A 15000-nucleotide genomic window follows, 5' to 3' on the forward strand; every position below is an offset into this window, starting at 1 on the left:
CAAAAAACATTGCTAGTTATGACTGAATACAACTTTCCCTGCAGGCATTACATCAAAATGCTGCGTTTGTATCACAGCCTTAAAGAGCCAAGTTCACAAGACACACACTGTCAAAATTAATATATATAGGCACACACACACACAATTTCAAGGAAAAAAAAAACGTAGAGAAGTTTTTCAGTCCTGTCAAATTACAAAGAAAGTGTTAGTGATAGAAACCACAGCACAAACACAACAGCATCAAAAACTAGATCATAGCAGAAAAAGGCTTACACACACCCAGGCAGTAATCTATCATACTGTAAAGGCACAAAGGCACTCTCTCTCTCTCTCTCTCTCTCTCTCTCTCTCTCTCTCTCTCTCTCTCTCTCTCTCTCTCTCTCTCTCTCTCTCTATCTCTCTATCTCTCTCTCTCTCACACACACACACACACACACACAGACACACACAGGTTGCGGGGGGGTGGCAGGAGATGGCTGTCTCTTGCGTCTTGGCCATGCTGTAGGGTTTTGCAGGGCCGTTCCATGGTGCTTGACAGAACCATGTTCCACTTTAGGAACCTTGCAGCCACATGGTTAGATCAAGCACAAAGGAACAACCTGCTGACTGACTGCTCCTCCGCTGGAACACGGGGGTGGGAAGGACAGAGGGAGAAGAGGAAGAGGAGGAGGAGGAGGAGAGGAGGGGAGAGGAGGGGAGAGGAGAGGATGGGATGGAAAGGAGGGTAGCATGAAAGAGAGGAGAGGACAAAGGAAGATGAGCAGGATTTGAAGGAGAGGAAGGGGGAGGATGCAAAGGACAGGACTAAGAAAGAGGAGGCCAGAGTAGGAGACAAAAGGGATAGGATGAAGAAGGGAGAAGGTAAAGGGAGAGGACATGAAAGCAGAGGGGAATAAGAAGGAGAGGAGAGGAAGAATCCAAGGAAGGAAGATGTAAAGATGAGGGATGAGAGGCAGAAGGACGACAGCTGGCTTGAAGGAATGTATCATTTGAAATGAAGAGAGAGGGGCAGTAATAATAAGGGGAAGGAGAAGACGTAACAATCAGATGAGGGGGAAAAGTACATTCCATAAAAAGCAGGGAAGAGAAAGAGAGACTGGAACATCTAGAGACATCTGAATTCACAGACGTAACACACAAGTGCAGGAACAGAGCAGCAGTTACAGAGGAGGTGGGAGGAGAGTTACAGCAGCACTGAAGGCAAGAGAAGCCCTGACTTCTAGGAACACAACCGCACACACAAGCATGCACACACACACACACACACACACACACACACACACACACACACACACACACACACACACACACACACACACACAGACACACAGACACACACACACACACTTATGTCCACAAACATGGGCATATACACACGCAGAGACATACATGAGACATACAGACAGCATAACGAGAGAAAATATATGAACCATTGCATGATCAGGTGTAAATTTTAATCTCATCGTTGTTGTTTGCAAACAGACATGAGGAATCACAGAGGGGGTCAAAGGTCACAGCGGTAGAGGTCAAAGGTCAGAAGTCGACTCAGGGACACGAGGTGAGGGATTTGGAGTTGACGCAAAAATTGTACGTGTGTGTGTGTGTGTGTTACTTACAGCCGACATGGTGTACTCCTGAGTGTGTGAGAGAGGCAGTAGGAAAAAGAAGAAGGGATTTCACTCTTTTATTTGAACAGGAGGAGGGAAAAAGCTGATGAAAAACTGAGAAAAAACGCTGCAATTTATTCGTGTCCAGTCCCCAGGCAGTGATTCATTTAAAGGGGTAATGATTCGTGAATAGTGAGAATCGTGCTGGCATAACATGGCATTTGGTGGGCTCTTTCATCCAACACACATCCCGGCCTCATTTGCTTAAAGCTCCACTGAAGGTGTTTTTTGGGGGAAATCATGACATGTCAAAAAGCACACCAGATAAAAACACCATGCCAATGGACAATAACATTTTGCCCGATCTACACACTCACAAGTGCAAGTACATTATTTAGCTATGCACACACTGACATCATTTCCTTCAGCAGGTTCAGTCTTTAGACTAAAGACCAAAAAAAAGGTTGGAGGGATAAAACTACAATTAAAGCGCCCAGAGTTTTGTTTTTGTTCAAACAGAAATATGTGATAGGATCCAAAATAATGCACTGTGAAATAGGGGACATGATGCAAATTAAACTGGGGGATTTTAGATGTATTGATCTATGGCACAATTCCAAGGCTGCACCACAGAATAAAACATGTTTATTCAACTTTTAAACTGCAAATGTTCTTAAATTATTCAGTGTTGCCCTGTATGTGGTATCTGGGCTTTGAAACCTCTATCCCCCCGGTGAGCTTCAGAGTTAATGACTGCAGTGAGAGCACACACACTCTCTCTGTCTCTCATACACACTCACAGACACCCACACACACGCACAATCTCATCCAACACACACCATGCCTCCTCTGTGCGCTGCTCTGGTAATGACCGCCTTTAGCCCTGCTACTGATCTTATATGCATGTCTGATTTACATATTTCCCAGCACCCCTCTGAGCATGCTAACTGTATGACCTTTTGATGTTCTGCAGTGGGCGAAACAGACACAGATGCTCGCGGACACATGCTCATATATTAGCTATCATTAGATGTGCTAAGAAGTGAGAAGGACTAGACTAAATGTAGTCTCTGTGATTGCTGTACCAATATACATTTACTTATACAAAGTCTCACACATGGGGCCCGGCCAACCAAGCTTATTAATCCAATTGTTTTTCTTCCTCTATTGCCAAGGTTACGGGTACCAATAGATACCCATTGCAAGGACAAGAGTGTGATTATCTGGTGCCCGGTTAGACGTGATGCATTATATTGTATGTTAAACATTTTCTTTTTAGACCATAAAAAGAAAATATCTTGGCATTCAGAAGGTGTGAGTAAAGGCAAGTCACTCCAAGTATCAAAAATGTGTGAGTGTTCAGCATCTGCCGTGATGGACCAAACTGTGTCTTATATAGACACACACATGCTTGATGCACAATACCTGGGATGAAATACTGTTCTCTAGCTAATGGAGAGACAGAGACAGAGAGAGTGAAAGTAAAAAACAACAAAATGCTAGAAGGAAATACTCTGTGGTTGTGTGTGTGTGTGTGTGTGTGTGTGTGTGTGTGTGTGTGTGTGTGTGTGTGTGTGTGTGTGTGTGTGTGTGTGTGTGTGTGTGTGTTTGGCCAAATGAGACACCAGAAAATGCTGTAAACAGGGAACTGAGGTTAGTAGAGAGAGTTTCAGGGAAAATCCCAGCAGGCAGACACAGAATGAGAAAACAGGAGAGGACAGATTGGATATTATGATTAAGAATCAGTGTTTATGTGTTTGAATGATCAGTGTGGTTGGACGTCTACAATGGAAAGTATGTATGTATGTGTTTGTACCTGAGCAGCGGAACTTCTTGCTCTTGATTTGTCCGATTCGTTTGTTGGCGAGCCGTCGAGGGCTGGTGCAGCGGGCACCGCTCGTCTCGATGGGATTGTCCTGCAGGTAGTCTGCCAGCCACTTCAGATGGCAGTCACAGATAAATGGATTTTGGGCTAAGTGACTAACACACATACACACATCCCACGCAAACATGGACACACACACACACACACACAAAAAAAAAACAGACCACACATGAGCTGTCCGAGTGATATATAGTTGTGCTGAGGATGAATATACCCACAGAAAGTTCTTAATTGTAATTGTTGAACAGTGATTTGACATTTCATACACTTATGAATAATATCAGGTGTGATGTCACCTAACTATAATAAGATTTTACATCCATAAGATGAGATGCATTGCATTATGGGATTGTTAGCAGAAAGTAGCGTGCTTGCCAATTTTTCCTTTTATTGTGTTTTTTAAGGGAACTATAAAGTGCATAGATTTCACACTTAGTATTTGGACACTTAAATGAAATGGTAACTGTAATACTGGCAGGTAGCTGTACAAAATATTACGTATTATGCTTTACGATTGGTTAACTTAGTGATTAAAATTAATTTAAACAGAGGGTGAACTGATTATGCAGTAAGTCATTAAATAAAAGTCATTGATTATTACCCATTAAAAAAGGGACAACAGTTCCATGAAATGTTACAGGGCCATAATGTACTCTGAGGTGGGTAGATATATAAAATAACAGCCTCAGAAGAGTATATGTCAGGCATGTAATGGCACTCTCTGTCTCTATCATGCATTATCTTTATGTCAGCAAGACTCTTTGCTTTGTTAATTATGCTTTACTGTTAACATAAAGTGGATGCTGTGATGTTCTGAGAGGGAGTAAAAACAATACCACAGGTGTTTACACCCCTTTGTATTTGCAGAATTGTAACCCACGTTTTGGTCTGAGAGAACTCTTAATGACAAAAATCAATAGTGCTTGTGAAAAAATATATGAAGTCTTTAAAAGGTAAAAGGCCACGAGTAAAGGAAAATTCCCTCCTTGAATACACAAGTATTGTAATAAATCTACTCTATAGAGAAAATACAGGCAGGTAAGACGTCCAAGTGAAATAACAATAAGCAAAAAATTTTTAAGTACTGGGGTCTTTAGGCTGTTAACAGAACTGTCGATTTTAAGACGACTGAAGCATGTCTTTAAGAACAAACAACAAAAGGGCCCTACAAATCCAATGCACAAATGTTTTTGTGTATTTAAGTGTTTTAAGGTGTTATTTTCTACAGTGCCACTACTCCGAAAATGTGATTGATTTCTGTTCACCGCTCAAAGTTTCACATCGAACCCTGTGTCTGTGTGTGTGTGTGTGTATTTGTGTTTGTCTGTGTGTGTACGTACAGTGTTTGTATGGCTCTTAGTGATGAAAAGGTTCCCTTGGCGATGGTCTGGAGCTTGTTGTCATATAGTGAGAGCAGATTGAGGTTGTGGAGGTCCTGAAATGCATCCACACGCAGACACGCTATCTTATTAGCATTCAGTAACCTGAAAGAAATAAGTGATGGAGTGAAGAGAGAGAGAGAGGAAGAGTGTGAAGGCTTATCCTGTTATCATTCTTTGATGAGTGTTTCAAATGTTACAGGTCAGTGATGATAGTTTTCAATCGTGATGTCTCCAGTCTGATGACAATGTTTTAGCTGAGCACTTTTCAGCTGAATATCAATGAGATGAGGATGTGAGCTCTTGGCTGCAGCTTGGAATGTGTGTGTGTGCGTGCATGTCTGTCTGTGTGTGTGTGTGTGTGTGTGTGTGTGTGTGTGCGTGCGCTAATATACTCACAATAGCTGCAGGGAAAACAGTCCCTCCAACAGTCCTTTAGAAATCTCAGTGATTTTATTCCCATATAGAACCCTGTGGAAAACAAACATCACAAATCATTACGATATCAGACTACAAAATGATATACCAAGGGCCTGATTACTAAAGGTCTGCGTGTGTAAAAACGTGTGCAAACTTGACATCACCTGCAAAAAATGTGCAAGCTGATCTACTAACGCAGCGCACTGAGGTTTGCGTCTTTCAAGTGTGCAAGATAGTACGCGCTGTCCATTTAGTACGTTTGTCATGATGAATATGTAATATGGGGCGTTTTAACCCCAGTGCGCAAAATACAGGGAGGAGAAAATGCAAATATGTTATTTAGCACGCGCATTGTGATTTACCAAACCTGAAGATATTTTTTCTGAGGTTAACTGCGTCTACAAATATACCTTTGAAGGGCAGGTATTAACCGGCTGCTGTTACTGTGGAGAGGAGGAGACGGAGGCACAATGACAGAATACGCACAGGACGGAGTTTTTCCACCTGTGTTATTAACTTGTTTATTAACTTGTTGTTAACTACTTCAGTATCCCAAAGAGTCTCAAAATGGCTCCAAAGCTGCCAGTAGTTTCATCTAATTAAAATACAGTAATAACAATGATTAAAAACAATTAGTCAAGTTACTAAAAAGAGTAATGTACTGTTTGTTTTTGTTTTTATTTGTTAACAAACCAAATTTGCACTGTATGCTCCAAATATCTGGTGTGACTACAAGCCAAATTAATATGGGTAACCCTGTTGGAATCAGGATTGAATGCTCCTATGCTCATATTTATATTCTAAAGTTCAACTGTTCAACTTATTTATTTTATATGGGTCTTTTATGCAGGTCCACAGTTCAGCCATTTTAGCTCAAATCTTTTTAGGAAACCCCTCCGAATGAGCCCACTATGACCTGATTGGCCAGATTTTAGCAGCTCAGGGGGCTATGTGAATAGATAGTAGTAGTTGGATTGTGTTTCTTTTTCCCATTGTAATGACCCCTGCTGTCATCTTGGGTTTGCTGTGGGATTCACCTGCCTCTCTGCCCTGTTTCTACAGGTGGTCGTTAACGCAACTAGCAATAGCTTTGAAAAAAATTGGCAGTTGGCGAAGGAGAAGCAGCTTGAATTGGAGATGTTGGAAAAGTTGAGATTGAGAATATTCAGCAGAGCACTGAAAGAATGAAAATGAAATGGTATGAGCTGCCCAAATTGTGGTTAATCCGAGAGGGCAAGCAAAGAGGGGGGGGGTCTATTATGAGGGATTCGGCTTCCGTTGGCTCTGCACTGGGTGGTATTGATGTTGTGGCTATTTTGCATCTGGTGCCGAAGTGTAATGAGCATGACCTTGATTTTTCACTCTTTTTGAATGTGTTGCAGATGCAAAAAATTGGCCAGATTTAGGTTGATTAGTCATGCTTCAGTGCGTTCTCACTGGCAGAGCTCATGAGGCATATTCAACTATATGTGCTAAGGATGGTTTGCATTACGATACAGTGAAGTAGGCTGGATTAAAAGCATATGAGTTGGTCCCTGAAGTGTTTTGCACACTACAGTTCTGGAGCAGAGACCATTATGTGTGGATTTGAGTACTTGTTCTGATTCTGGCCTGGTTCTCAAAACTGTTTCTGGTTCTGAGTCCTACATCACTGATGCTGTTGTGTCCTTGTTTGGTAGTGAGGACTGTGTACCAGTTAAGATGTTGCCTGACACAGGTACTAAACAGTTATTTATTGTGGAGGAAACAGGGTATTTTTTCACTGATGAAGGGTATGAAGCTGGCTTTAATTCCTGTGCTGCGCCTCAATACTGTGCTGGATTGTGAGCTGGAACAGGGCATCGTTTCTGTTGGGGTGCACCCCACGTTGCACTTGATGATGTGGTTATGACTTTGGGCAACAACCTAGCTGGTAGTGATGTGTGGGCCAATGTGACAGAGTCCCCTGTGATTATTTCCAAACCAATAGCGTCTGGGGAGTCACATGAGGGTGGTCGGAGTGATCCAGGGGTTTTTCCAGTCATGGTGTGTGCACAGAGCCCTAATGTGTCTACTCCAGGTGTTTGCTCAGCCTTTGCTGTGATGTGCGCATAGAGCTGTGACGTGTCTGATGCAGACCTGCCTGTTTTGGGGTGTAGGAAACTTATGGTGCCTGCAGAACATGTGGTTCAGGCACTGCCTGATCCTCCTCCAGCTGTTTCGAGGGAGGAACTTGTGAAGAGCCAAAGGGCTGATTCATGTCTGTCTGATTTGTGGGATGAGGTTTTTCCGGTTGAAACTTTACTTCACTTTATCCAGGCAGATTTGCCGATGAGAAAATAAATGGGAAGTGAGTTTTCAGGTTGTTGTGCCGAGTGACTTGTGGGTTGTGGTGTTGCAAATAGTGCATGTTAGTTGTGGGCATTTGGGGGCAAAGAAAACTTATGACCATGTATGCGCTATTTCTTTTGGCCTCTGTTAAAGCATGATGTTTCCAAATATGTCAAGATGTGCCATCATGCCAGCTCACTGGGAAACCAAGTCAGGTTGTTGAGCCTGCTCCACTTTGTCCCGGTCCAGTTGTTGGCCAACCGTTTGATTGTGAAGTGGCATGGAGGAATTTGGGAAGTGCACAGGCTAGCTTGAAAAAAACAAAAAACTGTATTTGAACATCGCTAGTTTAACTCTAGTGATTCTTTAGCTTTGAAAGTAAATGTTAGTTTGGTTGGTTAGAGGGACGCTAAAGATCCTGATGTTCCCGTCACATGTGGTAGGCTAAAAAAACGTTCAATTAGCTCTGCAGGATGGGAACTGTCACCGCTGAAGTCTCAGATCCTCTAGGTGTTGCTGAAAAGTTTTGGACTGACTGTGGTTGGGCTAATGGAGATTTTTTTCTTCTTCTTTTTGGTTTGCTGTGTAATTCAGCTGTCTGCTTGCCTTGTCTCTATAGGTGGTCATTAGCACAAATGGGAACACCTGAGAGCCCACAGTGTTACCAGCTTTATAAAGCTTGGCTTCAGCTGGCGGCTCTCTGTGCCTCTCCACTGCTGCAGCAGCTCTGTGCTCCTCCCTACAGGCACCCTGTTTTTGGTTATGTTGCTTTACTTTTATGCACTTTACAACATACACAGATACCATTTCATCATTCACGAGGAACAAGTAGAGGTAACTTAGCAAACAGAGCGTTTAGAGCAAGCTGAGACCTGGTCTTTTGACTTGGGAGGCATTTTTACATACTTATGTTCAGTTCATGTTTTGTAACTTTGACCGTTTGACCGAAGATACACATTCAATATCATAGTATAATCATAATATATAACTGACAAAAATGCAAAAAGCATGTTCTTCTAATCCAGTATGTTAACACGGCATAAGACTAAGGGACTGCAGCACTTTGGCTCTTTACTGAAGAGAAAACAGAATAATGCAGAGAAAAAAATTGAAAAAGACCTTGATGAAGAATGATAAGCTTTTCTTTTCTAAAATGCTACCAGTAAAAACACAAACTCTGACTGAACGCCAACACCTGGTTTATGTCAACACCCAAGACATAAATTATAACTAGTTATAACACTTTTTATCTCGATGTCACAATGAAAAAAACCCTCCATAAATCTGGCTGCAACTACAGTGTGAGGAATGTACGCTGTTATCAGAGAAACATTATTTAAAAATACATCAGATTACATACAAAAACAGGTCAGGGCTGAGACCGCCACTGCCTTGCCCAACACATACCTTAGACGCACACACACACACACACACACACACACACACACACACACACACACACACACACACACACACACACATACAGAGTTATCAGTCATCTCTGCGCTCCACGCTGAGTTGAGCTGTGTATGTAGGCAGTCTAAAGACATGTGTTTTAGATTGGCTTTTATTTCATTGTGCTGAGTGGCTGTCCCTGAGAGACCTGAGGTTGGGAAACACACGATGCAGGAGTGGACGCTTCATTTATGTCTCACACACACATTAGCACGTACTGTTCTTCGCGTCCACGTCCCCCACACACACACATAAACACACATATAGACATACAGCCACATGCACAGACAGAATCGATGGCTCATTTACATCCTCTCTAACCAAACACTGACACACAATGAGCACACAGTGCAGCTTAATGTGAAATGTGAAATGTGAAATGTGAAAGCCATACTGTATGTGGTGTGTCAGCATGAATGTGTGTGTCCCATTCTCTCTGTGGTGAATGTGTAATGAGGTGGCAGAAGCCTCCATTCAGCAATTCAGCATTTATGAATTATTGACTTTGGAGAGAAGAGACCTTAATATAACTCCTTCATGAAATAACTCTACATCCCTCACTCCCTCTCCTCCTCCTCCTTTTCTCTTCGTTTTCCTTACCAAAGCTTCACACGCAAAGCAGACGGTCCGACCTGAGATTTAGGCCGAAGAGGAAGCCGCCTTTCTTCTCAAAAGAGCATCTTATGAAATAGCTTTTCATATTTCTTTTGGTGTTTGACACATGGACACCAAGAAATCTTTCAGCTGTACTTGTAAACTATTAAAAGAGAATCACATATTTTTCCTATTGTTTTCTTATCAGTAATAATACGCCCCAAGTTAATCATGTGCCACCACTAAAAAAGAGTTAACACAGAACAAGAAAAACAATCAGGGTGGTCAGATGTGTTTGCAACAAGGCTGCAGCTTTGCTAAACGTCTTTGGGGAAAAAAGTGAACAGTAAAAGTGTAAAAAACAGACGTTTTCTGTTTAACTTTGGCTAATTATAGCTAAATGTCTGTTTTGCAATGAGGAACTATGGTGAAAATGTTGTGTGCAGTCGGTTTTATCTCCAAATAATGTGGCACCTGGCTAGTGATGTTCTATTTTAAAAAATGTATTAATTAATTGATCCCCCTCAAACACACTTTACTCAGACATAATCAGACACACCTACTGTATACATGCACACAATACAATGCATTGTTTCACATAACTGTCATACAACTCAAACTAATTTGTAAACAATTTGTTCGAGAACATGTTAAATGTAGTGTGTAGCATCTCTGGGTTTATATGTTTCTGATTTGTCTTTTGTTTTTTCTATTTTTGCTATTATGTTTTGAACCTTTTAAAAGAGTGAGTAAAAATACAGTAGTTTGGATAATCTGGCTGAAATGTTTGCTTGTTTTCAACCTGTTCAATCATGAAACAATTTTTTCGAGATCATGTTGTTTTCCAATTTACATTACATATCTCATATAAACATTTGGCGCTCATTGAGTCTGCATCTTTGCACTGCTGCCCCCTTTTAGAAATGTAACTGTCTCCACCCCTGCAGCTTCCTTGTGTATTTGCAATTGGTTGTTCTTGAATTTTGAATGTTTCTTTTAATACTGTATGTGCTCATGTTCGTCAAATTTTGTGTTTCTAAGGCTCTGCTAGGGGGTGTTTGTGAGCTCAGGGACAGTCTGTGTCAAGCTTTATCTGATTTGTTTCAGAGCATTGCATGATCACAGCCACACTGCCAAACTAAAATGCACATTGTATTGTTGCAATAAGTGGTAAAAACCTTGACGTAAGCGTCCTGTCTGAAGTACTCACAATGAGTTGAGGGAGCGCAGACCTTGGAAGGCGTCCGAAGCCAGCTCTGATATCTGGTTGTTGCTCAAGTCTCTGTGAAGAACAGATTATAAAGAAAAAAGAAACAGAGAGGCACAGAACCAAAGATAGAAGAAGAGAGAAACACAAAAAGTGAAATATGAAGGTCAACACAAGCCACAAACAGGACAGGAATGGTTGACAGGCTGCACAATACGCATATCTCCTCATCTACTCACATTCTGCGCAGCTTCTTATAAGGAGAAAAGGCCCCAGCTGGGATCACCTTGATGGCGTTCTGCTCCAGTCGTCTGGAACCAAACATACACACAGACCATTGAGGAGCGACATTAACATTCCCCTATCACAGAGCTATCTCTGATGTATCGTGGACTGCTGCTCATTCCCGGGGGCTCTGCCTGAGGGGAACATTTCCAGATAAGGCGCTTTGATGACCGTTGCCAAAGTCTGTCATATTTCTCTGATCTTTTGCCCTCTTTAACATGTGTACGCTCAGACATACACACAAACACAAAAGCACACACACCCTTAACTATCTGGGCAGCGTTCCATTAAGTGCCAGTCTGACTCTGTGTAAGTCAGGCCCAAACAACCGTTCTCTAAACATTTCGAATGTTCAGTCGCCGTGACGAGAAAGGGGATGATTTGCAAACCAACCATTTGATTGTGAAACATTTCCCTAAAATGAGTTTGTTTTTCATTTGCTGTTCTTCTCTTTTCAGCTCCAGTCCAGTCCTTTCGTCAGAGTTAACATGTCTGAACGGTCCCACTGGAGCTTTGTGTTATGTTCTATTGTTACTGTTACACACTTTTGGTACAAAGTCCAAATCACGTCTCAAATAAACTGAGATAGGTCTCAAGTCAAGTCTCAGATCAATTGATACAAATCTGAGCGGAGTCTAAGATCAAATGCAACTAATCCAAGCTATATCTAAAGTAAACTGGGATAAGTCTAAATCAAATCTCAATTAAATCAAGACTACTTCAATTCAATTCTCAAGTTAATTGAGAAATGTCCAATTCAATTCCAAACTTAGTTGAAGGTCAAAATCAAGACCCTCATGAAAAATAGACAAGCCCAGGTCCAAGTCCAAGTCAAGTCTCAAAAACTTGTCAAGTCTGGTTTCAAATCAAGTCATAAGTCAATCTAGACAAGTCTAAACCCAGTCCAAAAGTGTTATCAAAGCAGGTTTCAAGTCAGCTCTCTAAAGATAAATCCAAGGTCAGTCTGAAATCAGTCGAGAGTACAAGTAAAATCACATGCTCATAAGTAATTGTACACCTATTAATCAATATTCCAAAATTTTTTACAGGCTTCAGATCTTGTGATTTAAAAGTTTCTGCTCTCAAATCAGTTCCGGCCTTTGGAGATTCAAGTTTTAGAGCAGTAAAGTCTAAATTTCTGCCTACAGCTCTGTCGGTACTCTGTCACTTTAAATCTGGTGGCTCTAATCCTTTCCTTTTTTCTTGATGACCCCCTTTAAGATAGAGATATGATCTGCCTTGTCCTTCGATTCTTTCTCCCTCATCCCTTTATTATTTTCTTAAGCAGGGAAGAGCTGCATGACCAGGCTTTCTCATTTCACAGATGTGTGATTTTATTCCATTGCACAGAGAGAAAGAGAAAGTAGTGAAACAGAAAGGTGGAAAAAGACAAAGACGGAAAATGGGGAGACACACAGTGAAAGAGCAAGAGAAATATCATTGCACCGGGTGTGTATGCTTGTGCAGTACATCAGGTGTGTGTGTGTCTTACATCTCAGTAATGGTTTCAGGCAGGTTGGTGGGTATTTCACTCAGTCCCTTCCCTCTGCAGTCCACGATGTTGTTACTGCAGGTGCAGGACTCTGGGCACTGTAACACACTGCAGGAGGAAGATGATGACGACTGGTGACCTACACGGAGACAGAGGGCCAATATTATCCATGGATGATATGTGATGCCCAGAGTAAATCCCTACGGAGAAGGATGTTAAAGCTGACAGAATTCAGTGAAGAAAATGAAAAAGTGAAATAGCAGCCAGGCAACAAAGTGTGCAGGTGAGAGAACTGTCCCTAAATGTGATAGTGACCTTGTCTATCTGCGATATTATTTTTAGTCTTGCTTTTAGTAGCTCTTTCATATAAACGTAAAGAAAACGTGATCAGTACATGAAGAAATGCAACGCGAGGGATTAAAGCCAAGACATGCGATGTAAGATGAATACTTGCCTTCGTCCCCTTCTTGAAAAGGATGAGCCAAAGACAGTAAGAAAAAAGCAAACGAGACAAAGCAGAAACAGGTTTGCCACAAGCGGATTTCAATCAGGAAGACAACAAAGCAAATAGTCTTGTACACACACACACACACCACATCACATCAAACCCTCTGCTCTTGCCTCTCGACCTACCTGTGCAGACAAACTCTTTCTTCTGCACCTCAGCCACGTTGTGCCCCCTCAAGTGTGGCGGGGCCATACACTGCGTGTAAAGACCCAGGCGGGGGCGCTGTCGCAGCCACTCTGACAGCCAGGCCACGTGGCAGTCACACTGCAGGTTGTTGGAGTGCAGGCGACTGGGGGAGAGAGGATGTGGGAGGGAGGAGAAAAGAAGGAGGAGGAGGAGGAGGGAGAAGAGGTGATGGGAGAACAGGGGTGTGTGTGTGTGTGTGTGTGTGTGGGGGGGGGGGTAATAATAGATTTGAGGACAGGAGAGACATGGAGGAGGGAGAGGTGCATGTATAGATCGATCAACAAACGGACACAGATGAATCCTTCCTCTTGTGACTGTTATGTGTACTAAATACTCTATGGTGCAACTTACAAGGTGCGGAGCTTCGGCATGTGGTTGAAACTGGCCACAGACAGTCGGCTGATGTTGTTGTTGTTGAGGGTGCTGAAAGAGAAGAGTAGAAAATGTAACACAATATAGATAAACAGAACACTTCTGGCATCACAGGTTGTTGTACATGGACTCACGATGTAGTTAAAAAGGTAGAGTATGAAAGTTGGTCACATCTGCTGTGTCATCAATTTCAATCAATTTAATACATCCTGACAACAAAGCTGCCTTTCACATTAATTTTTTTGAGGTCTTGTTAACACTACAGTAGCCATATTTCCAACCTAGCTTCCTCATCATGTGTGTCTTTTGATTGAAAGCATCCCTCTGTCTTGTTGACTTCTTCTTAATGACATGACTTTAAAAAAATCATGCCATCATCCTCAAACTATTTACTGCAGGATATATAGCAAATCTCAAAACTGAAATCTAGTCAGCTAAAAAAAACTATAATTTCAGTAAAAACACTTTTACCTGCAAATGGTCAATTAAAAAAACAACAACAACAATAAATTATCTAAAAAAGCAAACAGTGGACACAAAATAATGTGTACATTTGAGTACAGCTCTTGTGGTCAGTGACTCTTTTTGTGTCTACTCTGATATACAGCGCTGATGTAACAGAACATTTGCTGTAATTTTAATAATGTTCTTTTCCGACTGCATGCTCTCTTCTTAAAACATCATTTGACTTTAAATTAAAGCAATCTGTGTCTGCCTTACAATATGCTGATAACTAATGTCTGTTACTGGGAACACGAGCAAGCTTCTCAGTGGCGCGTGGCTGACTTCAGTGCAGAAAAGGGGTCTTTACAGCAGCATGAAAGACATGATGATCTAATAAATGAATTATGACAATGATAACACAGAAGCTGAGATTAAGTGTCATCCCTGAATATATATGAACCTGTCCTTTTTCAGGTACTGCACAGGCAATGCAGTCTTTAAAAGGTCAATAAGGATATTAGCTGCTCTGCTCCGTAACCTGCTGCTGTTATTCACCAAACCTTTGCTGTTGTTAGCAGGTTGACCGAATAAACAGATACTCACAGTACTTCCAGGTCACGTAAAGCTCGGAAGGCTCCATCTTCAATACAGCTGATGTGGTTGTAATCCAACTGGCTGCACACACACACACACACAGACAGACACACACACACACACACACACACACACACACACACACACACACACACACAAACACACACACACACACACACACACACACACACACACACACACACACACACACAGAAAGAGAGAAAAGGGAGGCTGTTGTAAGATGTAAAGCTACCTTACAGTA

General features: G+C 41.8%; 1 protein-coding gene across 1 annotated transcript in view; it reads right to left on the reverse strand.

The window, feature by feature from the left end:
- The window catches only part of slit2 (slit homolog 2 (Drosophila)), a 94822-nt gene that overhangs the window by 19154 nt on the left and 60668 nt on the right, over positions 1-15000 (reverse strand). The window contains exons 6-16 of the mRNA XM_062427709.1: positions 14748-14819; positions 13680-13751; positions 13256-13431; positions 12635-12773; positions 11097-11168; positions 10861-10932; positions 5271-5342; positions 4833-4976; positions 3424-3587; positions 3033-3056; positions 1617-1634 (exon numbers count right to left, since the gene is read on the reverse strand). Coding sequence (XP_062283693.1) covers positions 1617-1634; positions 3033-3056; positions 3424-3587; positions 4833-4976; positions 5271-5342; positions 10861-10932; positions 11097-11168; positions 12635-12773; positions 13256-13431; positions 13680-13751; positions 14748-14819 — 1025 coding nt within the window. The remainder of the gene's footprint in view (positions 1-1616; positions 1635-3032; positions 3057-3423; positions 3588-4832; positions 4977-5270; positions 5343-10860; positions 10933-11096; positions 11169-12634; positions 12774-13255; positions 13432-13679; positions 13752-14747; positions 14820-15000) is intronic.

This window comes from Scomber scombrus, chromosome 2, assembly GCF_963691925.1.
Source record: "Scomber scombrus chromosome 2, fScoSco1.1, whole genome shotgun sequence".
Lineage (NCBI taxonomy): Eukaryota > Metazoa > Chordata > Actinopteri > Scombriformes > Scombridae > Scomber > Scomber scombrus.